The sequence below is a fragment of the Zalophus californianus genome, chromosome 9 (assembly GCF_009762305.2).
Source record: "Zalophus californianus isolate mZalCal1 chromosome 9, mZalCal1.pri.v2, whole genome shotgun sequence".
Lineage (NCBI taxonomy): Eukaryota > Metazoa > Chordata > Mammalia > Carnivora > Otariidae > Zalophus > Zalophus californianus.
The window spans coordinates 110358506-110385942 of record NC_045603.1 but is presented as its reverse complement, the minus strand read 5'-3'; the positions used below and the strand labels follow the sequence as shown (position 1 = coordinate 110385942).

Below are 27437 nucleotides of genomic sequence, written 5' to 3'. Positions count from 1 at the left end.
GCTTTCAATAATAAAATAAGAAAATATATTTTTATTTAAATGAAATATCCAGGATAGGCAAATCTCTAGAGACAAAAAGTAGATTAGTGTCTGCCAGTGTTGAGGCAGTGCTGGGAAGAATGGGGAGTGACTGTTAATGGGTACAGGGTTTCTTTTTGTGGTAATTAAAATGTTCTAAAATTTAATAGTGAAAATAGATGCTCAACTTGGTGAATATATTAAAACCCATTGAATTGTATATTTTAAATAAATGAATTGGATGTTATGTTAATTATATCTTAAAGCTTAAAAAATTTGGATTATAATAAATAACTCTTTTATCAAAAATATAGTTTACTCATACCTCAGAGCAGTGTTCAGCAAACTGCAGCCCCCAAGTTAAATCTAGCCAGACCCATTCATTTACCTATCATCTATAGCTGCTTTTACAGAACTGGGTACTGACCGATCGATCATCTGACCTGCAAAATCTAAAATATTTCCTATCTGGCTCTTAAAAGAAAAAGTTTGCCAAATCCTGCTATGGAATAAGAAGTGGTACTTAAAAGGAGTGAAATATATCTGTATTTATTAACATAAATAGATCTCAGACATTGGGTTAAGTGAAAATAATAAGTTTAGGATGATATATACATTGATGCCATTTATGTGAAAAAGAAAACAAAACAGTCATCTAACCCACTAGCAAAAATTATAGAATCGAATAGGTACATGTACAATTTTATGAATGCATCAAGCAAGTTCTGAAAAGATACACAACAATCTGATAATATCTCTAGAGAGAGAATTGGATTTTTGGAATGGTAGTCAAAGTGTACTTTAAGCTTGTTTGTATTATTAATTTTTTTCAAAGAAAATATGTAAGTATGTTATATAAGTAAAAATAAAAATGTAAAAGGATAACAGATTATAGATATTTTTGGTTTGTTTTTCAGAGCTGTGAGTGATCAGGGTTTGTTAGAGGCTGTAAGTATAGCACTCTCAGTTTGAAATTACACTTTGCCCTCGATAATGTTAGATTCTAGAGATTGTCAGGATGAATAATCTTAAAGATTCAATACTTCCTCACTTTATTCAAGAAATTTCTATGCACACGTGCACTGGGAAGCTTTGTCTTTTTTGACTTTACTAGACCTTATTATCACTCAAAAACCCTTCACTTCTGAAATATTGAACTATAATACCGTATAGTCTTCTAAATTTCTATTCATTGTACTTCTGGTTTGTTTGACTCTTTCAGCCCCAATTATCATTCATTATGCAGATTAATACCAATGGTTCATATTTTCATGAGTTAATGAAGAATTTCTTACTTTAATAATTAAGTGCCCAAATAATTTCTCTATATTGAAATATATGCTTTTCATTATTACTAAAATTATAATATCTGTTTTTAGAAATTCAAACAAATGGAAAGTGATTTTCAAGTCTTATTAGAGGAGAAATTGAGGCTGGAAAATGAATTACTAAAGCTGAAGAATACTGAGGTTAGTTCAATTTTAGTGTCTAAAAATGGTAGAATACCTAAAAAACCTTATTATTGTAGGATAGAAATTAAAGATATATTTAAATGTTTTATAATATGTTTTTGATATTAATAATAGTTAATAGCTGTGCTTTAAAAAAATAAAATAATGCTATTTTCCAAATTACCATATTAGCTATTAAACCCAAAAAAATGCTACGAAAAAATGGACATAAAATTTAAACATTCCAAAAGACATTTCTAGGCCAAATATTTATTTATTAAAATTTCAATAAATTAGAGTTTTCAAATATATTTTATTTCTTTTTAAGTCTTAAAAAATTCCAGTTAACATATAGTGTATTAATATTAGCTTCAGGTATACAATTTACTGATTCAACCCTTACATACAACACCCAGTGCTCATCATAATAAGTGCACTCCTTAATCTCCATCACCTGCTTAACCCATTCCCGCACCCACCTCCTTACTGGTAACCCTCCATTTGTTCACTATAGCTGAGTCTGTTTCTTGGTTTTCCTCTTTTTTTCCCCTATGATCGTTTGTTTTGTTTCCTAAATTCCACGTATGAGTGAAATCATATGGTATTTGTCTTTCTCTTATTGTTTTTAAAGATTTTATTTATTTATTTGAGAGAGAGAGTGAGAGAGCACAAGCAGAGGGAGAGGGAGAAACAGGCTCGATATGGGGTTAACTATGTGGGGCTCAATCTCAGGACCCTGGGATCATGACCTGAGCTGAAGGCATATGTTTAACCGACTGAGCCATCCAGGTGCCCCTCTCTGACTTATTTTGCTTAGCATAATATTCTCTAGTTCCATCCATGTCATTGCAAATGGCTGGAATTCATTCTTTTTCATGGCTGAGTAATATTCCATTGTGTGTATGTGTGTATGTCCGTATGTATGTATGTTTGTATGTATGTATGTGTGTGTGTGTGTGTTTACACATCATGTCTTTTTTATCCATTCAACAGTCAATGGACATTTGGGCTCTTTCCATAATTTGGCTGTTGGTTGATAATCTGGGTACATGTATCCCTTTGAATTATTATTTTTGTATTTTTGGGTAAATGCCTAGTAGTGCAATTGCTGGATAGTAGGGTAGTTCTATTTTTAACTTTCTAAGGAACCTCCATACTGTTTTCCAGAGTGGCTATACCAATTTGCATTCCTATCAACAGTGCAAGAGTGTTCCCCTTTCTCCATATCCTGCCAACACCTGTTGTTTCCTCAGTTGTTAATTTTAGCTACTCTGACACATGCGTGGTGATATCGCATTGTAGTTTTGATTTGCATTTCCCTGATGATGAGTGATGTTGAGCATGTTTTTATGTGTCTGTTGGCCATCTGGATATCTTCTTTGGAAAAATATCTATTCATGTCTTCTGCCCATTTGTTAACTGGATTATTTGTATTTTGGGTTTTGAGTTTTATATTTTCTTTATATTTTTTTGGATACTAAACCCCTCATCAGATATGTTGTTTGAAACTATCTTCTCCCATTCCAAAGATTACTTTTTAGTTTTGTTGTTTCCTTCTCTGTGCAGAGGCTTTTTATTTTGATGTCCCAATAGTTTATTTTTGCTTTTGTTTCTCTTGCTTCAGGAGATATACCTAGTAAGAAGTTGCTGTGGCTGAGGTCAAAGAGGTTATTGCCTGTGTTCTCCTCTAGGATTTTGATGGACTCCTGTCTCACATTTAGGTCTTTCAACCATTTGGAGTCTATTTTTGTGTGTGGTGTAAGAAAGTACTCCAGTTTCATTCTTTTGTATGTGGCTGTCCAGTTTTCCCAACACCATTTGTTGAGAAGACTGTCTTTTTTCCATTGGACATTCTTTCCTGCTTTGTTGAAGATTAATTGAATGTGTGTAGTTTTGGGTCCATCTCTGGGTTTTCTATTCTGTGCCATTCATCTATTTGCCTGTTTTTGAGCCAGTACCGTACTGTCTTGATCACTACAGCTTTGTAATATAACTTGAAGTCTGGAATTGTGATGCCTCCAGCTTTACTTTTCTTTTTCAAGGTTGCTTTGGCTATTTGGAATCTTTTGTGGTTCCATACAAGTTTTAGGATTGTTTGTTTTAGCTCTGTGAAAAATACTATTGGTGTTTTGATAGGAATTGCATTAAATGTGTAGAATTTGGGTAATACAGACATTTTAACAGTGTTCTTCCTATCCATGAGCATGGCATGTCTTTCCATTTCTTTGTGTCATGGTCAATTTCTTTCATCAGTGTTTTAGTTTTTGGAGTATAGATCTCTTACCTCTTTGGTTAGGTTTATTCCTAGGTATCTTATGGTTTTTGATGCAGTTGCAAATTGGATTGATTCCTTGATTTCTCTTTCTGCTGCTTCATTACTGGTGTGTAGAAATGCAACAGATTTCTGTATGTTGATTTTGTATCCTGAAACTTTACTGAATTCGTGTATCAGTTCTAGCATTTTTTTTGCTGTAGTCTTTGGATTTTCTATATAGAGTATCATGTCATCTGTCAATAGTGAAATGTGATTTCTTCCTTGCTGATTTGGATAGTTTTATTTCTTTTTGTTGTCTGATTTCTGTAGCTAGGATTTCCAGTACTATGTGAAATAACAGTGGTGAGAGTGGACATCCCGGTTCTGTTACTGACTGTAGAAGAAAAGCTCTCATTTTTCCCCATTAAGGATGATATTAGCTGTGGGTTTTTCATATATGGCTTTTATGATGTTGAGGTATGTTCCCTCTATCCCTACTTTGTTGAGGGTTTTTAGAATGGATGTTGTACTTTGTCAAATACTTTTTCTGCATTTATTTAAAGGATCATATGTTTTATCCTTTCTTTTGTTAATGTGCTGTATCACATTGATTAATTTGTGAATATTGAACCACGCTTGCAGCCCAGGAATAAATCCCCTTGATTTTGGTGAATGATTTTTTAATGTGCTATTGGATTTTGTTTGTTAGTATTTTATTGAGAATTTTTGTATCCTTGTTCATCAGGGATACTGGCCTGCAGTTTTCTTTGTTATTGGAGTCTTTATCTAGTTTTGGTACCAGGGTAATGCTGACCTCATAGAATTAATTTGGAATTTTTCCTTCCTTTTCAATTTTTAGAATAATTTGAGAAGAATAGGTATTAACTCTTCTTTAAATGTTTGGTAGAATTTGTATTTGAAGCCATCTGGCCCTGGACTTTTATTTCTTGGGAGATTTTTTATTACTGATTCAATTTCTTTGCTGGTCATTGGTTTGTTCAATCTTATATTTCTTTCTGTTTCAATTTTGGTAGTTTGTATGTTTATACATTTTTAGGAATTTATTCGTTTCTTCCAGGCTTATTGGCATACAGTTTTTCATAATATTCCCTTATAATTGTTTGTATTTTTGTGGTGGTGGTGATTATTTCTCCTCTCATTTGTGATTTTATTTATTTGGGTCCTTTCTCTTTTCTTTTTCATAAGTTTGGCTAGGGGTTTATCAATTTTATTAAATTTTTCAAAGAACCACCTCCTGGTTTCAATGATCTGTTCTGTTGTTTTTTTTAGTTTCTATAGCATTTGTTTCTGCTCTAATCTTTATTATTTCCCTCCTTCTGCTGGCTTTAGGCTTCATTTGTTGTTCTTTTTCTAGCTTGTTTAGGTGTAAGGTTAGTTTGTTTATTTGAGATTTTTCTTGCTTCTTGAAGTAGGCCTGTATTATTATATACTTCTCTCTTAGGACCACTTTGGCTGCATCCCAAATGTTTTGGACCATTGTGTTTTCATTTTCTTTTGTTTCCACAAATTTTTTTTATTTCTTCTTGATTTCCTGGTTGACCCATTCATCGTTTAGGAGCATATTGTTTAACCTCCATGTATTTGTGGTCTTTCCAAATTTTTTCTTGTCATTGCCTTCAAGTTTTATAGCATTGTAGTTAGAAGATATGCATGGTATGATCTCAATCTTTTTGTACTTGTTGAGGCCTGATTTGTGACCTAGTATGTGATCTATTCTGGAGAATGTCCCATGTACACTCAAAAAGAATGTGTACTTTACTGCTTTGGGATGGAATGTTCTGAATATAACTTAAGTCCATCTGGTCTAGTATGTCATTCAAAGCCATTGTTTCCTTGTTGATTTTCTGCTTAGATGATCTGTCCATTGATGTAAATGGGGTGTTAAAGTTCCCTATTATATTGTATTATTATCAATTAGTTCCTTTATGTTTGATACTAATTATTTTATATATTTGGGTGCTCACATCTTGGGGGCATAAATATTTACAATTGTTAGATCTTCTTGTTGGATAGTCTCCTTTATTATTTCCTTCTTCATCTCTTGTTACAGTCTTTGGTTTAAAATCTAATTTGTCTCATAAATATTGCTACTCCAGCTTTCTTTCGACCTCCATTTGCATGGTAAGTATTTCTCCATCCCCTCACTTTCAATCTGCAGGTGTCTTTAGTTCTAAAATGAGTCTCTTGTAGGCAGCATATAGATGAATCTTGTTTTTATATCCATTCTGACACCCTTTGTCTTTTGATTGGAGTGTTTAGTCTATGTCTATTCAGAGTAATTGTTGATATGAATTTAGTGTTATTGTATTATCTGTAAAGTTGGTGTTTCTGGAGATTTTCCCACTCAAAGAGTCCCCTTTAATATTTCTTGAAGGGCTGGTTTAGTGGTTATGAGCTCCTTTGGTTTTTGTTTCTCTGGGAAACTCTTTATCTCTCCTTCCATTTTGAATGATAACCTTGCTGGATAGAATATTCTGGCTGCAGATTTTTCCCATTCAGTACTTAGAGTATATCATGCCACTCTCTTCTGGCTTGCCAAGTTTCTTTTGAAAAATATCCTGCTTGCTCTATGGGTCTTCCCTTGTAAGTTAGGGACTTTTGTCTTTCTGCCTTTTTTTTTTAAGATTTATTTATTTATTTATTTGACAGAGAGAGAGAGAGAGAGAGAGAGAGAGACAGCGAGAGAAGGAACACAAGCAGAGGAAGTGGGAGAGGGAGAAGCAGGCTTCCCACTGAGCAGAGAGCCTGATGCGGGCCTTGATCCCAGAACCCTGGGATCACGACCCAAGCCAAAGGCAGACGCCTAATGACTGAGCCACCCAGGCATCCCTGTCTTGCTGCTTTTTTAAGGTTGTTTTTCTTTATCGCTATATTTTGCAAATTTAATTACAACATGTCTTGGTGTTGTTGGCCTACTTTTGTTGATTTTGATGGGAGTTCTCTGTGCCTCATGGATCTGGATTTGTGTTTCCTTCCCCAGATTAGGGATGTTTTCAGCTATTATTTCCTCAAATATATTTTCTGCCTTCTTTTCTCTCTCTTCTTCTTCTGGGACTCCCATAATATGAATGTTATTATGTTTGGTGGAGTCACTGAGTTCCCTAAGTCTGTTCTCATGTTCCATAATTCTTCTTTCTCTCTTTTGTCAGCTTCATTATTTTCCATTATTTTATCTTCTGTATCACTTATTTGTTCTGCTTCTTTGAGCCTTGTATTCATTACATCCAGTCTGTTTCTAATCTTGGTTATTGCATTTTTCATTTCTGAATGATTTCTTTTTAACTCTTATCTCTGGGTTAAGGGCCTCCATGAATTCTTCCATTCTTATCTCAAGCCCAGTGAGTATCCTTGACTGTTGTTTTAAATTCTCCATCAGGCATATTACATATATCTGTTTCACTTAGATCTCTGGCCATGACCTTATCTTGTTCTTTCATTGGGATGAATTCCTCTGTCTTGGTATTTTGTTTAAGTCTCTGCTTTCTCTGTGTTAGAAAAGCCAGTTACGTTTCCTGCTCCTGAGAGATAATGGCTTTATGAAGAAAAGATCTTATAGTGCCCAGGGCCTGGCACTTCCAGGGAGGTCTCTGGTGTGTGCTGCTTGCACTTTGCTGCTGTATTTTGGCTGCTCTATCCTTCAGGCCAGTCATCTGAAGAGGCTGTCCTCACCTGCAGTTGGCAGTGTTTTGTCCTTGGCCAAAATGTGGTGAATTTTAACAAGGCTTGCTCTGGTCTGTTTGTTAAATGACACTTGATACTACCACTAGAACTGAAACCCTGCCAAACTCTCTTGCTGGGAGATGTGCTATGGGCAGGGGTTTCTGCTGGTCTTCTGGGGGAGTGGCCTGCTCTGCTGGGAGTGAGGCAGGCTTGATGGAAAAGGGCAGTACTGCCAGAGTGCAGGGGTATAGTACTTGGTGTAAGCAGGTTAGGCAGCTAGTGTTGGTGCTGTGCTGCTTACCTCAGGTGACTCTATGTTTATGCTGAGGGGTGGGGGAGAGAAATGATACCCACCAACTCCTTTGTTCCCAGAGAGGCATCACTGTAAATGCTGCCCCCAGGCATTCTTCAGATTGCTGTTTCCACACCATCTGTCCCTGGGTCATTTACCTGCCTTTTCTCCAGGAGTAGGGCAGTGCCCTCTGGGGTGTATACCAGCCATTCCTGGTGACTTTTCAAACTCCAGTCTTTAAGCCCTATCTGTTGCATGAGCTCATGAAAATCCACCCCTCTTGTTTTCCCATCCAATGGCTTTGGGGAAATGTTTTCCTTGTGCGTTACCCTATGTGCTTCTCTCTCACTTGCCTTTCTCTATGACCACAGCTCCCTTTCCTCCACAGCACCAAAAGTCTGTTTTGATGTAGGAAAGACTTTAGGGTTTGAGGCTGGTCAAGAAAGAATTCTTGAGATGTCTTTGGTGCAAAAAAAGTGATTTCATTAAAGCATGGGAACAGGACCCATGGACAGAAAGAGCTGCAGTGGGGTTGTGAGGGGTGGTGATTATATACTATGGGGTGGGGGAAGGTAAGGAAAAGGGAGGTTTTGAAAGAACTTTCATGTATTAAAGAAGACACACAGGATACTGGAGGTTTGCTATTTGTCCAGTTAAGGTTGTTTTTCCTTCCAGTAAGATAGTTGGGAGCTTCCTGGAGGAATGTTATATTCCTCCTATCACACATCCTTATCAATGGGCTGTAGGTTTAAAAGAAATTGAATTTTATTTACATTTCCTTCTGCTTCAGCCTCCCTCAATTTTATGGAGGGGAGGGTGATGTTGGGGCTTCAGGAAACTGAGTTATGGGTCTCTGGAAGTTAGGCTATTGATAAGAAGGCTTCTTCCTTGTAAATCACTAGGACATTTGTAAACTGAGGGAGACTCCTGTCCTACAGGACTGTGATCTCTATTATTTAACTATTTGTTTTTCCTTTCCTTAGCTTTAGGGCAACCAGGAGTGCCTGAGGAATGTCACACATATCACATGGGGGGGGCTGCCGTGTAGGGTGCCTGCTTCTGCTTTGTCCTCAGCTAGCCTTCTGCTCCCTCATCATGTTTCTCCCCCAAACCATGTCTCCCTACTTCATAACTTCTTTGATGTGGCTTCTTTCTCCTATTGTGGAGTTTGTTCTGTTAGCCTTCAGGATAATTTCTGTGGTATTTAGAATGATTTGATAGTTATCTAGTAGTGTTTGTGGGATGAGACGAGTCTGGGGTCCTCCTACTCTTCTGCCATCTTCTCTCCCACCTCCTCAAATATATCTTAAAAACATTTTATTGTATTTGCAGTTATGTAATGTATGTGTACAGATTCACTATACCAAGCAGAGTGAATAGAAATACTAAGGATAAAATTTGTCTCCTTTTTTTCTCCTTTGCTATTTTTAAATGGCTTACAAAAGTCAAAGTATAGACAACATCAAATGGTTTAGAAACAAATTTTTATTAACCTTTTAAATTTATAAACTGTGTTTCAATGTAAGGTCAACATAAAATAAAGTACTCTTGAATTAATTAATGTTGATTTCTTGATATTTCTTCCTTAGTAGAGGAGGAAGCAGAAGGAGGCCCAGTAAATTTGCTACTTAGTCAGTTAGAGAAGCAGTGATCCTACACAAGTGTTCAATATAAGATCAAGGCTGTCACATATGTTCAGTTAGGAATAATTTCATTTAGGTATAGTTCCAAGTAGGAATAGAAAATTAAAAAATAAGTAAATAAATAGATATAAAGTAGTAAATTATCATATTAAATAATTGAATAGTCTGGCCAAGTGTAGGAATTTTGCAACACTTTAGTTGTGCGTTAGATCCACATTCAAAAAACTTGGGAGTTTTTTAGATGACTTGGGGATGTTGCCACAGTTTCTGATTTTGCTTTCTTTTGTTCTATAGGTTTTATGTCTCTAAACCACAATTATTCTGCTCTGTAGAGCAATGATTTTTGTATGGGCCTCTTTTATATATCGTCTGTGATACAACATGGTTTTCTTGTTTGATTTATAGAAACTTTGGTGCTTGTTGATAGATTATACCTCTTATTCATTTTTGTCTCCATTCCTGCACATCATTACTGCTTCACTCTTCAACTGGGTTAATGGGTGATGGGTGTTAAGTAGGGCACTTGTCATGATGAACACTAGGTATTGTATGTAAGTGATGGATCACTAAATTCTACACCTGGAACTAATATTACATTATATGTTAACTAACTGAAATGTAAATGAAAACTTGAAAATAAAATATATTAAAGTTCAGTGGTTACATTTCTAATACTTTACTATGTGAGTTGTAATCAGTGAATGACTGCTCTTAACTTCTTTCATTGGAAATTACTTGTAGAATTTCTGATCATTGTGTGGAAATGTGAAGGAGAAATGTGGAAGGAGCATTACTCCATGTATAGTAGTAATATATCCACACAAAGTAGTGATGAAGAGATCTTGAGAGATAGTATTTCTTCAGAGAAGAGTATTGGTGTGATAGGATGGTAGGAAGAGAATAATGGCTATAGAATTATGTCAAGTTCAAGATTTTGAATAACAAATATATCAGTTTTCTTCCAAAGGAGGCTTATTTTCCTAACTTAATTATCTCTCTTAATAATTTAATTTTTGTAGACAACCAACTTTTTAAATTGAGGTATAGTTGACACACAATGTTTCATTAGTTTCAGTTGCACAACATAATGATTCAATAACTTTATATGTTATACTATGCTCACAAGTGTAGTTACCATCTCTCACCATACAACACAGTATAATACTATTGACTATATTCCCTAGGTTGTACCTTTTATTCCTGTGACTTGTTCATTCCTTAACTGGAAACCTGTACCTCTCATTCATCTTTACCCATTTTGCCCATCCTCCTACCTCTCTCCCATCTGGCAACCACCAGTTTGTTCTCTGTATTAATGGGTTTGTTTCAGTTTTTCTTGTTTGTTTTGTTCTTTAGATTCTACAGATAAGTGAAAACATTTGGTATTTGCCTTTGACTTATTTCACTTAACATAATACACTCTAGATCCATCCATGTTGTTGTAAATGGCAAGACTTCGTTCTTTTTTATGGCTGAGTAATATTCCATTGTATATGTATACTGTATCTTCCTTATCCTTTCATCTCCTGATGGACACTTGGGCTGTTTCCATAGTTTGGCTGTTGTAAATAATGCTGCAATAAACATAGGGGTACATCCAATCTTTCGAATTAGTGTTTTTATAGTCTTTGTTTAAATACTCAGTAGTGTAATTACTGGATTATAAGGTAGTTCTATTTTTAATTTTTTAAGGAACCTCCATACTGTTTTCCACAGTGGCTGCACCAGTTTGCACAAGGATACATTTTTCTCTACATCCTCACCAACACTTGTTATTGTGTTTTTTATTTTAGCCATTCTTACATGTGTGAGGTGATATCTCATTGTGGTTTTGATTTGCATTTTCCTGATGATGAGTGAATATAATTATCTTTTCATGTGTCTATTGGCCATTTGTGTGTCTTCTTTGGAAAATTGTCTATTTATGTGTATTCAACAAATTTTAATAAAAGCTACATTTGATTCCTATCCTTGTGTGCCAAATCTTAATCAGTAGTTTCCCAGATGTCACTTAAAGGTTTTATTTACTTTTTTTGCAAGCGGGAGAAACTGAACCCACATAAAGCAAGAGACTTATTGGATGGATATTAGGGTAATTCAAAGAATTGAAGGAAAACTGAACAATATATTTGGTGAGGGATAGAACCAGGACAACTCTTGGAGTCAAAATAATAGTTCATGGACAGCCACTACTTCTGTCCTTTCAGAGAATTTTTAGAGAGGGAGCTTATGGCTATTTCCCCACCCCCCATCTCTTTGGATACTGACTCTGGAATTACTCAGCTCCAACTGCTTCCCTTCCATAATAGTCATATTTTAGGTGATTGGATCTGATTGACTTTGCTTAGGTCAAATGTCACCAGGACAGTTTGAGATGGGGGAGGTGCAGAACCCACCTTAAAATGTGGTGCTCTTTCTTAACAAAAGATAAAAAGGATACTGGGCACAAATATCCTGTGTCTACTATAACTTGGTAGTGTTTCCCTAATTACTAAATTAACCATTTTGTTATTCCAGATATCAGCAAACATTTACTGTAATGGGCTAGATAAGTATTTTAGGTTTTGTAGGCCATACAGCCTATGTTGCAACTTAAGTCTGCTTCTATAGTATGAAAATAGTTATAAATGAATGAGCATGGCTATGTTGCAATAAAACTTAATTATTTACAAAAAAGGCCACAAGGCACATTTGACCTACAGTTTGCTGTCTCCTTATTGATTTCATTTCTGCTAACACCTGGCTTTCTATTATAGCTTCCTAAATGGGATCTACTAGGTGTGTATGTTTTGGTATGCTGTTTCTGGAAAATGTCACTGCTTAAAGAAGACTTGTTTCTGCTTTCTATTCTGTTCCATTGGTCTTGTCTAGTTCTATGCTAATGCCTGGGATCCTTAATGACTAGAGATTTAGAATAGGTCCTGATATTTTGTAGGACAAGTCAACCCACCTTGTTATTTATAAGAATTTATTTATTTTTTGGTCTTTGCACTTCCGTATAAATTTTAGAGTTAACGTGTCAAATTCTACAATTGCACTGAATCTGTACATCAAGTTGTAGAGATTTACATCTAGGCTATCAAGATATACCTATTTTTTTATAAATATAAAATGTCTCCATTTTGAAGGGTTTTTTAATGCTTACAATGTTGTGATTTTCTTCATAAAGCTCATTCATTTTGTTAATCTTAGATGTTTCATATTTTTATGCTATTTTAATTGCTGTCTTTTTAAAGATATTTTTAAACTATTGTTAGAGAAGTGTAATAAATTTTTGTGTATTGAATTTTGCATCCTGAAACCTACCTACATTGTCATAATGATTAGCTTTTTATTTCCTACTTGCAAAGTCAAAGTATGTGTGAATAATAATAGCCTAAATTTTCTTGCTTTCCAATTTGTAATGCTATTTTTCTTTTTTGTCTTGCTGCACTGGAATGATACTGACCTCTAGAATGATACTGAATAAACATGATGAGAGTGGGTATTTTTCATTTGTTCCTGATTTTAAAGGGAATGTCTACTTGTTTCTGTGGTCAATCAGCATGCCTGTGCCTGCCTCTTTTTCTCTCTCTCAATATCATTTATTAGGTTAAAGTATTTTTCTTCTTTTCATAATTTGCTAAATATTTTTTTCATGCTCCATAGAATTCTTTCAGTTTCTGCCTACTGCCCAATTCTTGAAGCCACTTCTACATTTTTAGTTATATGTTACAATAGCATCCCACTTCCAGGTAACAAAATCTTTGTTACTTTTGTATTTGCTGCTCAATTGATCACTTTATTGGTTGCTTTACAGTAAAGTGCTTACAGTCTTGTTTTAAGTTATTGCAGTCTATATTCAAGTAATATGAAATCACTTAAGAACCGGGGCACCTGAGTGGCTCAGTCAGTTAAGTGTCCGACTCTTCATTTTGGCTTCCATCATGATCTCAGGGTTGTGAAATCCAGCCCCTCCTTGGACTCTGTTCTCAGCATAGAGTCTGCTTGAGATCTCTCTCTCTCTCTTTCCCCCTCTCCCTCTGCCCCTACTCATGCTCTCTATCTCTGTCTAAAATAAATAAATAAAACCTAAAAAAAATGAAATCACTTAAGAACCTTTAGATAATATACTTTTATTTGTCCTTTTCCAGCCTTTGTGCTATTATTTTCAAACATTTTACAACCTATAATATAAACTGCACAACACATTGCTATTAGTTTAGCTGTAAACAATTACCTTTTAAAGATATTTAAATAATAAGAAAAGTAGTCATATTTTATATTTATTTACTCATTTAATTATTATTTCTGTTGGTCTTTAATTGGTATATTTTCTTTTTTCTGTCTAGTATCATTTTTCTTATGCTTGAAGGATTCTTCATAATTTTTTTGTTCAGGTCAGCAGCTGATGTATTTTTCAGCTCTTTGATTTCTGACAAAAAATTTTTTCTTTTGCCTTCAGTTTGGAAAGATATTTTCTCTGAATAAAGAATTCTAGGTTTGTTTCTTTTCTTCTAGTATTTAAAGGTATTTTTCCTTTGTCTCTGAAAAGAAGTCTGCTGTCCATTTTATCCTTGTATATAATCTACTTTCCTCCTCTGTCTGCTTTTAAGATTTTTGTCACTGCTTTTAATAATTTTGTTATGATATGTCTTGGAGGTAGTTTTCCTTATATTATTGTGGGTTTGTGGCTATGAAGTTCTTGTCAAATTTGAAAATAAAATTTTGCCATTGTTCAGAAGACATGAACAGACATTTTTCCAAAGAAGACATCCAAATGGCCAACAGACACATGAAAAAGTGCTCAACATCGCTCGGCATCAGGGAAATCCAAATCAAAACCTCAATGAGATACCACCTCACACCAGTCAGAATGGCTAAAATTAAGTCAGGAAATGACAGATGTTGGTGGGGATGTGGAGAAAGGGAACCCTCCTACACTGTTGGTGGGAATGCAAGCTGATGCAATCACTCTGGAAAACAGTATGGAGTTTCCTCAAAAAGTTGAAAATAGAGTTACCATATGATCCAGCAATTGCACTACTGGGTATTTACCCCAAAGATACAAATGTAGGGATCCAAAGGGGTACGTGCACCCCAATGTTTATAGCAGCAATGTCCACAATAGCCAAACTATGGAAAGAGCCAAGATGTCCATCGACAGATGAGTATCAGATAAAGAAGATGTGGTGTGTGTGTATATATATATATATATATATATATATATATATACACACAATGGAATATTGTGCAGCCATCAAAAGGAATGAGATCTTGCCATTTTCCACGATGTGGATGGAACTGGAGAGTGTTATGCTGAGCAAAATAAGTCAATCAGAGAAAGACATTTATCATATGACCTCATTGATATGAGGAATTCTTAATCTCAGGAAACAAACTAGAGTTTGCTGGCATGGGGGTGGGTGGGAGGGATGGGGTGGCTGGGTGATAGACATTGGGGAGCTATGTGTGTGAGGGTGTGTGCTATGGTGAGCACTGTGAATTGTGTAAGACTGATGAATCACAGACCTGTACCTCTGAAACAAATAATGCAATATATGTTAAAAAAAAAAAGAAGAAGAAGAAGAAGATAGCAGGAGGGGAAGGATGAAGGGGGGGAAATTGGAGGGGTAGATGAACCATGAGAGACGATGGACTCTGAAAAACAAATTGAGGGTTCTAGAAGGGGGAGGTGGAGGGATGAGTTAGCCTGGTGATGGGTATTAAAGAGGGCACGTTCTGCACGGAGCACTGGGTGTTATACGCATAATGAATCATGGAACACTACATCAAAAACTAATGATGTAATGTATGGTGATTAACATAACAATAAAAAATTTTAAAAAGTTACTCCAAAAAAAAAATTTGGCCATTGTTTCTTCAAACATATATTTTCTTTCCGTACCTCTTCTCTCCATCGTGTACTGCATTTATAAGCATATTAGTCACTTGAAATTCTCTCAAAACGCACAGATAATCTTTTGATCATTTTTTTGAGCACTATTTTTTAGTCTTTTTCCTTTTCATTTTTAAAGTATTTTTTGATCTTTAGTATTTCAATAATCTAATTGTTAAGTTTTTTCTCAATTTCTTATATAAAATAATCTGGTACTACACAGTAGTTCAAGAATACTTTAAAGTATGTGGTTAGTTCTCCTGTATTTGCTTTGAAATGCAAATTTGTTTGAACACAATTTAAACCAAATATGAATTTTACATGTTTATGTACAATTTCATCTGCAAAAAGTACGAGGTGAAAGCAGAAAATTTACTCTATACAGTATCTCTGTTCACCATGTTTTTAGTATACCACACGAGTCCACATCTGTTACAACTTTTCAGCCAATTTTAGATAACGCTTCTTCCAAAACCCCAATAACAAGTTGCAACCTATTCAATGCTCATTTCCACAAACAAGTTTCAAGTCTTCCTCAAGATAAAGAGCTAGCTATATTTCTCATACTATGTATTTCTTAAATCATTTAACTGTGTAAAACAGAACTGTTTTTATTAGGTTTCTAGTTTTTAAAAAATGTATCATTGACAGTGTTTTTTGCATGCTGGGCACCTTACCTCATTTCTCTCATATATCCTGAAGTTTTTAGTGCATGATTTTTCATAGTGAGATGATTTTCAGGAAGGCATATGTTATATTATAGAAGAATTGATTGTAATTTGCCAGGGGAACTTAATTTTTTTATATATACAGTAAATTGCCATAAGAAACATTCTGACTGTATCCTTAATTTTGTTTTGCTTCTGTTTAGATAATTTTCCTTAAAACATAGCATAGTGATTCTCAAAGTAAAATTGAAATCTTAGTAATGTTTATTATCTTTTATTTCCTTCTAATTTATTACCTCATTAACTATTTCTGGCTTATATAAAATTACACAGAAAACAAAGTCAATGTATGATAGGACAAAGAAAACTATAAAAACTGAGAAGAAAAAAGACAAAGGAAAACCTGAGGATTCAGAAGAGTAAGACATAAAGCTACATGTTAATATTTTTTCCTTGTTAATTTATATTTTCATTTTATACAATTTGAGGTCATATAAGCATAACTTATTAACAGTTTCTAAAAAATATAACACTATGTAATACATAGTTTTATAAGCAGACCAGGATATGTTGGTGGGAGAGGACTGAGAAGGGAAGAAGAAAGAGCTAAAGGGGGGTTAGAGGAGAATGAAACACAAGATATTAAGGACTAAGTAAACAGAATTAAATCTGAAAATCATTTTAGGGACAAAAGAATTGACATTGTTTCCTTAATGGTTTGGCTAATGATTTGTGGTTTGCACACATTAACTCTTTAGTCTGGGCTGTTCTTTTATTTTTTTTTCCCTGTACTTCTTGATTATACTTGTTTTATAAAATCAATTATCTGTTTTTTATGTATGTGGATTATTGTAAAGTGGCTTTATTAAGTGAATATTTTCTTTAGTAATATGAACTATTTCTTTGCATTTTGAATTTGCTTTAGTCAAATCCTAATATAAAATGATTTTTAAAAGAAACTGTGAATTCAATCTTTATAGAGTTTTACAAATTCTGAAAAGAAATTCGATGGACAAACAACCTTGACCATTGTCTCAGAAAAGATGACCACTCTCTTTCCTTTTTTCTTTTGCTTATTTGTTTTGTTTCTTAAATTCCACATATGGTATTTGTCTTTCTCTAACTTATTTCGCTTAGCATAATATTCTCTAGCTCCATCCACATCCTTGCATATGGCAAGATTTCATTCTTTTTAATGTCTGAGTAATATTCCAGTGTGTGTTCCAGTGTGTGTGTGTGTGTGTGTGTGTGTGTGTGTGTGTGTGTGTGTGTGGAATAACATTTCTCAAGCTGATTTCTCGTTGGTATGATTAAAATATGGAAGTGAGATAAGGCAAGGATTTTCAAAGTATTGATCATTTTTTCCTCTCTGGTCATCTTAAGTTTTTATTTAAATTCCAGTTATTTGATATATAGTGCAATATTAGTTTCAGGTGTACAATACAGTGATTAAACACTTCCATACAACACCCGCTGCTCATCACAAGTGCTCTTGTGTATCTATATACACACATCACATCTTCTTTATCCATTCATCAGTCAATGGACACTTGGGCTGTTTCCATAATTTGGTCTTTGTAGATAATGCTGCTATAAACATCGGGGTGCATATATCTTGTTGAACTAGTATTTTTGTATTCTTTGGGTCAATATCTAGTAGTGGCAATTGCTGAATCATAGGATAGTTCTATTTTTAACTTTTTGAGGAACCTCCATATTTTTTTCCAGAGTGGCTGCCCCAGTTTGCATTCCCATCAATAGTGTAAGAGTGTTCCCCTTTCTCCATATCCTTGCCAACACCTACTGTTTCTTGTGTTGTTGGCAAACTAAGAAACAGACTCTTAACTATAGAAAACAAACTGATGGTTACCAGAGGGGAAGTGGGTAAGGGGGTGGGCTAAATAGGTGATGGGGATTAAGGAGTACACTGTGATGAGCACTGGGTGTTGTATGAAGTGTTGAATCACTGCATTGTACACCTGAAACTAATATTACACTGTATATTAACTAACTGGAATTTAAATGAAAACTTAAGATAACCGGAGAGGAAAAAATGATCAATGTACTTTGAAAATCCTTGCCTTATCTCACTTCCATATTTTAATCATACCAATGAGAAATTAGCTTGGGAAATATTATTCAATTATTTATCACTTATATGGATTATAATTCTTAAAAATATGAATTTCTTTTGAGAAATTTTATTTAAAAATGGTTTAAGTACTACTCAAGAAAGCAGTCATGCAATTTAAGATATCATGATATATTTAAAAACCTTTTTAATAACAGGAAGAAGTCTCTAGTCAAAGACCTTAAAATAAAAGGAGATTTGCTTCAAGTCCAGGTAAGAACACATACTCTCCCTATGCATCTAAGTTTAATTAGTATATTCTCTGATAATTATATGTGTAGACAACATTAGTATGCATGTGAACATAGGGATGTGTATGTATATGTGTGTGTATTTGTATGTGTGTATTAAAGTTCTTTCTAAGATATTTCTTCCTTGTTGGTTGACTTTTCTCAGTAAGTTTCAGAAAATAAAATGGTGAATCCAACCATGTTTATTGTCAAGGTTATGAAAATTACCATGGTTTACACAACTACAGGTAATATCGTGGAGGAAATAAGATCATGTTGGGAGTTAAAACAGGGTCTTACTAAGTTCTGTGACACTGGACAAGACCCTTTAACCTACTTGAGCTTTATATTTTTGGTCAGTAAAATGGGTAAAACAATATCTTCTCTATCTCAAAAAGGTGGTATAAGAGTTATAAAAATCAAATAAGAAAAGCCCTTCAGTAATTGTGAACTATAGAACCCACTCTTTTTTATGTGATCCAATGAAAGGTAAGTAACCTTTTATTTCATCTTGACTTTGGAATACTTTTTTTTTTTTTGGTCCAAGTTAAACTTTTTTAAATAACTGCCAGAGCATCATACCACTCATTTCAGTGAGTGGCTGGAGTTAAGTGTCCCACAAGCATGCACCTGAATGCTTTAAGAATCAGGTAACATAAATTTGGGAAGAAAATGAGAGTACCACTTGAGATACTGAATATAAAATATTCAGCTTTATGGTCTTAATTTTCTATTTCTGCATAACAAGTTACCATAAAGTTTTCAGTTATTAAAACAACTTATATATCTCATGGTTTGAGTGGGTTAGGAGGCTGAGCAGGCTCAGCTATGTCCTAGCTTGGTCCTATGCTCACTAAAGGCAATTAAGGTGTTAGGTAGGCTCTATTCCATTCTATTAGTTAGGGTACTCTTCTAAACTCAAGTGGATGTGTCAAACTTCAGTTCCTTCCTAGGACTGAGGCACTTGGCCGGACCATTTCCACAGGCAGTTTACATCACAGCAGCTTGCTTCTTTCTCAAGGCCAGCCCAAGATTTCTCTTTTGGGTAAGACAGAACCTTAAATAACATGATCATGAGAATGATATCTTGTCACTTTAGCTATATACTACAATCTAATAAAGTAAGTGGCATCTCATCACTTTGTTATCTTCTATTGGCTAGAAGCAAATCACAGGTCCCACCCATACTCAAAGGGAGTGGAATATTCAGAGCATAACCACAGGGATGGAGATCATGCTGGCCATATTAGAGTTCTGCCTACCACATTTACCATTTTATTTTATATAGAACAGTATTTTGTATATTAAATTTTTGTAATCCCATTATATAATTAATATTAGAAGTTAGTGTTTTAGTTCATTTGGACTGTGTTTTTAGTCCATTCAGAGTGTTTTAAAAGAATATCAGTGACTGGGTAGCTTATAAACAACAGAAATTTGCGGTGCCTGGGTGGCTCAGTTCATTGAGCATTTGACTCTTGATTTCAGCTCAGGTCATGATCTCAGGGTTGTGGGATCGAGCCCTGTGTGGGGCTCCATGCTCAGCATTGGAGTCTACTTGAAATTCCCTCTCTCCTTCTGCCCCTCCCTTCTCACGTGTGCACACACCTTCTCTCTCCCTCTCTAAATAAATTAATAAATAAAATCTTAAAAAAAATAAAATGAAATTTAAAAACCCCAGAAATTTATTTTTTTTAATTTTTTATTGTTATGTTAATCACCATATATTACATAATTTGTTTTGGTGTACTGTTCCATGATTCATTGTTTGTTCATAACACCAAGTGGTCCATGCAGAACGTGCCCTCCTCAATGCCCATCACCAGGCTAACCCATCCCCCCACCCTCCTCCCCTCCAGAAACCTCAGTTTGTTTTTCAGAGTCCATCATCTCTCCTGGTTCGTCTCCCCCTCTGACTTACTCCCCTTCATTCTTCCTCTCCTGCTATCTTCTTCTTTTTCTTTTTTCTTAAAATATGTTGCGTTATTTGTTTCAGAAGTACAGATCTGTGATTCAACAGTCTTACACAATTCACAGCGCTCACCGTAGCACATATCTTCCCCAATGTCCATCACCCAGCCACCCCATCCCTCCCACCCCCGACCACTCCAGCAACCCTCAGTTTGTTCCTGAGATTAAGAATTCCTCATATCAGTGAGGTCATATGATGCATGTCTTTCTCTGATTGACTTATTTCACTCAGCATAACACCCTCCAGTTCCATCCATGTTGTTGCAAATGGCAAGATCTCATTCCTTTTGATGGCTGCATAATATTCCATTGTGTATATATACCACCTCTTCTTTATCTATTCATCTGTCGATGGACATCTTGGCTCTTTCCACAGTTTGGCTATTGTGGACATTGCTGCTATAAACATTGGGGTGCACATACCCCTTCGGGTCCCTACATTTGTATCTTTGTGGTAAATACCCAGTAGTGCAATTGCTGGATCGAATGGTAGCTCTAATTTCAACTGTTTGAGGAACCTCCATACTGTTTTCCAGAGGGGTTGCACCAGCTTGCATTCCCACCAACAGTGTAGGAGGGTTCCCCTTTCTCCACATCCCCGCCAACATCTGTCGTTCCCTGACTTGTTCATTTTAGCCATTCTGACGGGTGTGAGGTGGTATCTCATTGAGGTTTGGATTTGGATTTCCCTGATGCCGAGCGATGTTGAGCACTTTTTCATGTGCCTGTTGGCCATTTGGATGTCTTCTTTGGAAAAATGTCTGTTCATGTCTTCTGCCCATTTCTTGATTGGATTATTTGTTCTTTGGGTGTTGAGTTTGGTAAGTTCTTTATAGATTTTGGATACTAGCCCTTTATCTGATATGTCATTTGCAAATATTTTCTCCCATTCTGTCGGTTGTGTTTTGGTTTTGTGGACTGTTTCTTTTGCTGTGCAAAAGCTTTTTATCTTGATGAAATCCCAATAGTTCATTTTTGCCCTGGCTTCCTGTGCCTTTGGTGATGTTTCTAGGAAGAAGTTGCTGTGGCTGAGGTCGAAGAGGTTGCTACCTGTGTTCTCCTTTAGGATTTGGATGGACTCCTGTCTCATGTTTAGGTCTTTCAACCATTTGGAGTCTATTTTTGTGTGTGGTGTAAGGAAATGGTCCAGTTTCATTCTTCTGCATGTGGCTGTCCAATTTTCCCAACACCATTTGTTGAAGAGACTGTCTTTTTTCCACTGGACATTCTTTCCTGCTTTGTCAAAGATTAGTTGACCATAGAGTTGAGGGTCCATTTCTGGGCTCTCGATTCTGTTCCATTGATCTATGTGTCTGTTTTTGTGCCAGTACCATACTGTCTTGATGATGACAGCTTTGTAATAGAGCTGGAAGTCCGGAATTGTGATGCCGCCAGCTTTGCTTTTCTTTTTCAATATTCCTCTGGCTATTCGGGGTCTCTTCTGGTTCCATAAATATTTTAGGATTATTTGTTCCATTTCTTTGAAAAAGGTGGATGTATTTTGATGGGGATTGCATTGAATGTATAGATTGCTCTAGGTAGCATTGACATCTTCACAATGTTGGTTCTTCCAATCCATGAGCATGGAATGTTTTTCCATTTCTTTGTGTCTTCTTCAATTTCTTTCCTGAGTGTTATATAGTTTTCTGAGTACAGATCCTTTGCCTCTTTGGTTAAATTTATTCCTAGGTATCTTATGGTTTTGGGTGCAATTGTGAATGGGATCGACTCCTTGATTTGTCTCTCTTCTGTCTTGTTGTTGGTGTATAGGAATGCCACTGATTTCTGTGCATTGATTTTATAGCCTGCTACTTGACGGAATTCCTGTATGAGTTCTAGCAGTTTTGGGGTGGAGTCTTTTGGGTTTTCCACATAAAGTATCCTATCATCTGCAAAGAGTGAGAGTTTGACTTCCTCCCTGCCGATTTGGATGCCTTTGATTTCTTTTTGTTGTCTGATTGCTGTGGCTAGGACTTCTAATACTATGTTGAATAGCAGTGGTGAGAGTGGCTATCCCTGCCGCGTTCCTGACCTTAGGGGAAAAGATCTCAGCTTTTCCCCATTGAGAATGATATTCGCTGTAGGTTTTTCGTAGATGGCTTTTATGATATTGAGGTATGTACCCGCTGTCCCTATACTCTGAAGAGTTTTGATCAAGAAAGGATGCTGTACTTTGTCAAATGCTTTTTCTGCATCTATTGAGAGGATCATATGTTTCTTGTTCTTTCTTTTGTTAATGTATTGTATCACGTTGATTGATTTGCGGATGTTGAACCAGCCTTGCAGCCCAGGGATAAATCCCACTTGGTCATGGTGTATAATCCTTCTAATGTACTGTTGGATCCTATTGGCTAGTATTTTGGTGAGAATTTTTGCATCCATGTTCATCAAGGATATTGGTCTGTAATTCTCCTTTTTGATGGGATCTTTGTCTGGTTTTGGGATCAAGGTAATGGTGGCCTCATAAAACGAGTTTGGAAGTTTTCCTTCCATTTCTATTTTTTGGAACAGTTTCAGGAGAATAGGTATTAATTCTTCTTTAAATGTCTGAAAGAATTCCCCTGGGAAGCCATCTGGCCCTGGGCTTTTGTTTCTTGGGAGATTTTTGATGACTGCTTCAATTTCCTTAGTGGTTATAGGTCTGTTCAGGTTTTCTATTTCTTCCTGGTTCAGTTTTGGTAGTTGATACATCTCTAGGAATGCACCCTTTTCTTCCAGGTTATCTAATTTGCTGGCATAGAGTTGCTCATAATATGTTCTTATAATTGTTTGTATTTCTTTAGTGTTGTTTGTGATTTCTCCTCTTTCATTCATGATTTTGTTGATTTGGGTCATTTCTCTTTTCTTTTTGATCAGTCTGGCCAGGGGTTTATCAATCTTGTTAATTCTTTCAAAGAACCAGCTCCTAGTTTCGTTGATCTGTTCTACTGTTCTTTTGGTTTCTATTTCATTGATTTCTGCTCTGATCTTTATGATTTCTCTTCTCCTGCTGGGTTTAGGCTTTATTTGCTGTTCTTTCTCCAGCTCCTTTAGGTGTAGGGTTAGGTTGTGTATTTGAGACCTTTCTTGTCTCTTGAGAAAGGCTTGTATTGCTATATACTTTCCTCTCAGGACTGCCTTTGCTGTATCCCAAAGATTTTGAACAGTTGTGTTTTCATTTTCATTGGTTTCCATGAATTTTTTTAATTCTTCTTTAATTTCCTGGTTGACCCATTCATTCTTTAGTAGGATGCTCTTTAGCCTCCATGTATTTGAGTTCTTTCCGACTTTCCTCTTGTGATTGAGTTCTAGTTTTAAAGCATTGTGGTCTGAAAATATGCAGGGAATGATCCCAATCTTTTGGTACCGATTGAGACCTGATTTGTGACCTAGGATGTGATCAATTCTGGAGAATGTTCCATGGGCACTAGAGAAGAATGTGTATTCCGTTGCTTTGGGATGGATTGTTCTGAATATGTCTGTGAAGTCCATTTGGTCCAGTGTGTCATTTAAAGTCTTTATTTCCTTGTTGATCTTTTGCTTAGATGATCTGTCCATTTCAGTCAGGGGGGTGTTAAAGTCCCCCACTATTATTGTATTGTTGTCAATGTGTTTCTTTGCTTTTGTTATTAATTGCCTTATATAAGTGGCTGCTCGCATGTTCGGGGCATAGATATTTACAATTGTTAGATCTTCTTGTTGGATAGACCCTTTAAGTAGGATATAGTGTCCTTCCTCATCTCTTATTACAGTCTTTGTTTTAAAATCTAGTTTGTCTGATATAAGGATTGCCAGCTCAGCTTTCTTTTGGTGTCCATTAGCATGGTAAATAGTTTTCCACCCCCTCACTTTCAATCTGGGAGTGTCTTTGGGTCTAAAATGAGTCTCTTGCAGACAGCATATGGATGGGTCTTGTTTTTTAATCCAATCTGATAGCCTGTGTCTTTTGGTTGGGGCATTGAGCCCATTTACATTCAGGGTAACTACTGAAAGGTATGAATTTAGTGCCATTGTATTGCCTGTAAGGTGACTGTTACTGTATGTTGTCTCTGTTCCTTTCTGATCTTTGCTGCTTTTAGGCTCTCTCTTTGCTTAGAGGACCCCTTTCAATATTTCTTGGAGGGCTGGTTTCATGTTTGCAAATTCCTTTAGTTTTTTTTGTTCTGGAAGCTTTTTATCTCTCCTTCTATTTTCAATGACAGCCTAGCTGGATATAGTATTCTTGGCTGCATATTTTTCTCGTTTAGTGCTCTGAAGATATCTTGCCAGTCCTTTCTGGCCTGCCAGGTCTCTGTGGATAGGTCTGTTGCCAATCTAATATTTTTACCATTGTAGATTACATATCTCTTCTCCCGAGCTGCTTTCAGGATTTTCTCTTTGTCTCTGAGACTCGTAAGTTTTACTATTAGATGTCGGGGTGTTGACCTATTTTTATTGATTTTGAGAGGGGTTCTCTGTGCCTCCTGGATTTTGATGCCTGTTTCCTTCCTCACATTAGGGAAGTTCTCTGCTATTATTTGCTCCAATATACCTTCTGCCCCTCTCTCTCTTTCTTCTTCTTCTGGGATCCCAATTATTCTAATGTTGTTTCGTCTTATCGAATCACTTATCTCTCGAATTCTGCCCTGTGTGATCCTGTAGTTGTTTCTCCCTCTTTTTCTCAGCCTCTTTACTTTCCATCATTTGGTTTTCTATATCACTGATTCTCTCTTCTGCCTCATTTATCCTAGCAGTTAGTGCCCCCATTTTTGTTTGCACCTCATCAATAGCCTTTTTGATTTCGACTTGGTTAGATTTTAGTTCTTTTATTTCTCCAGAAAGGGTTTCTCTAATAACTTCCACGCTTTCTTCAAGCCCAGCTAGTATCTTTAAAGTCATGATTCTGAACTCTAGGTCCGACATTGTACTAATGTCCGTATTGAGTAGGTCCCTGGCTGACGGTACTACCTCTTGTTATTTTTGCTGAGGTGATTTTTTTCGTCTTGTCATTTTGTCCAGAGGAGAATAGATGAATGAGAGAACAAAATGCTAACAGGTTTACAACGTCCCCAGCAAATATACTGTATACAAATCAGAAAAGACCTGAAACCAGGGGAAAAGAAAGGGAAAAAAAGAAAAAAGAAAGAGAGAAAAAAAAAGAAAAAAAAGATAAAAACAAAAACAGAACAATACAAAAAAAGCAGAATGTGATCAAATATGATCAGGCTAGTGCATAGATCAGTGCCACACACTAAATTTTGGGCGTATTTTGGTCTGTTAGAAAAAAGTGCCTCCTAAAATTTTAAAGGAAGAAAGACATATATGTACAAAATAAGGGTTGATACAATGAAGGGATGGAAGATGACTGTAAAGATGAAAATTATAAAAGATTTTATAAAAGGACTTGATAAGATAAGAAGTTGTTTGAAAAAAGAAAGAAGATTTAAAAAAAAAAAAAGAAAAAAGGGAGAGAATGTGATCAGGCAGGAGACTAGAACAGAACCATACACTAGTGATTTAGGGTATATTTTTATCTGTTAGAAGAAACTGTATCTCAAAATTTTAAAGAGACAACTTATATATATATATATATATATATATATGCCAAAAATAAGGGTAACTACTATGAAGGGATAAAATATGACTCTAAAAATGAAAAATAAAAAATGTTTTTTTTTTTAAAAGAGATTGATAAGATGTTGGTTGAAAAAGGGAAAAAGAAAAAGAAAAAAAACAGTTAACAAAAATTAACTTTGATGAACTAATGAATCATGGTAAAAAAAAACCATGAATTCTATGTGCAGTATTCCCCTAGCGCTGGAGTTCTCCCGTTCTCCTTGATCGGTAAACTTGGTCTTGGCTTGCTGGCTGTTCGTGCTGATCTTCTGGGGGAGGGGCCTGTTGCTGTGGTTTCCAAAAGTCTTTGCCGGAGGCTGAATTGCCCCGCCCTTGTTGGTCCGGGCTAAGCAAGCTGCTCGGGTTTGATCTCAGGTGCTTTCGTTCCCTGCAAGCTCTCCGTACAGCCTTGGAGGACCAGGGCATAAATGGTGGCCTCCCAATCTCCACCCGTAGGAGCTGAGAACTCGGGGCCCCGCTCCTCAGTGCGCCCCCAGAGAAAAGCAGTCACTCCCTTGTCCCCGGTCTCCGGCCGCACTCCGTGCTCACCCGGCCTGTGACTGAGCATTTGTATCTCTGGCACCCGACCCCGTGTGGAGTCTCCAAACCCAGCAGATCCCTGCGGTGCGTTCCCGCGCCGCTCCTCCCCGGGAAGGAAGGGGAGTCTTCCCGGATCTGCCGCTTGTTGGGTCCCTGCTGCAGGAGCAGTGGCCCGACTGGGCCGCGGATCACAGTTTATGGCCACCCCGAGCTGAGAGCCCGGGCCTTGGCTCCGTCTCTGCAGCCGGCTTCCCCGCTCCGATACCTGGGAGCTCTGGCGCACTCAGGCTCCCCCGGTCTTTCTGTGACCCCAAGGGTCCTGAGACCCTACTGTCCCGCGAGGGTTCACCCCCGCTTAGCCACTGAAGCGACGTCCCTCAGTGGAGCCGACTTCTAAAAGGTCCGATTTTGTGCTCCGCGGCTCTAGCACTTGCCAGAAGCGGCCGGCGGAGGCCCCTCCCCCGCCATCTATCCTCCCGAATATCGCCTCGGATTCACTTCTCCGCACGTCCTACCTTTCAGTAAGTGGTCGCTTCTCTGTTCAGAGAGTTGTTGCTACTCTCCTCTTTGATCTCCTGTTGAGTTCGTAGGTGTTCAGAATGGTTTGATCCCTATTCAGCTGAATTCCTGAGACCAGACGAAATCTAGGTCTCCTACTCCTCCGCCATCTTGCTCCGCCCCCCCAACCCCAGAAATTTATTTCTCACAGTTCTGGGGTCTGGAAGTTCAGGATTGGGGTGTCAATATGGTGGGTTGAGGGCCCTCTTCTGGATTGCAGACTTCTTCTTTCTCACATGGCAGAAAAGTCAAGGGCATTCTCTCAGGCCTCTTTTATAAGGACATTAATCTCATTCACAAGGGCTCTGCCCTCATGACCAAATCACTTCTCAAAGGCCCCACATCCTAATACGAACACACTGGGCACTGGATTTCAACATATGAATTTGTGGGGGAGGGGAGGAGAGACACAAAAATTCAGACCACAGTAGGATTCTATGATAAAGAATGAGTGACTTAAATAACATTTATTTCTTACAGTTCTGGAGGCTGGGAAGTCTAAGATCAAGGCACCAGCAGATTTGGTGTCTGGCGAGAACCAAATTCCT

The 27437-nt window shown here is 36.6% G+C and overlaps 1 protein-coding gene across 15 annotated transcripts in view; it reads left to right on the top strand.

Annotated features, from left to right (window-relative positions):
• The window catches only part of CCDC7 (coiled-coil domain containing 7), a 481360-nt gene that overhangs the window by 116679 nt on the left and 337244 nt on the right, over positions 1–27437 (top strand). For 13 of the 15 annotated variants that reach the window (XM_035729112.1, XM_035729117.1, XM_035729113.1 and 10 more), the window contains exons 11-14: positions 936–966; positions 1398–1487; positions 16219–16304; positions 18175–18229. In XM_035729112.1, coding sequence (XP_035585005.1) covers positions 936–966; positions 1398–1487; positions 16219–16304; positions 18175–18229 — 262 coding nt within the window. The remainder of the gene's footprint in view (positions 1–935; positions 967–1397; positions 1488–16218; positions 16305–18174; positions 18230–27437) is intronic. The other 2 variants (XM_035729115.1, XM_035729118.1) reach the window with 2 other exon arrangements.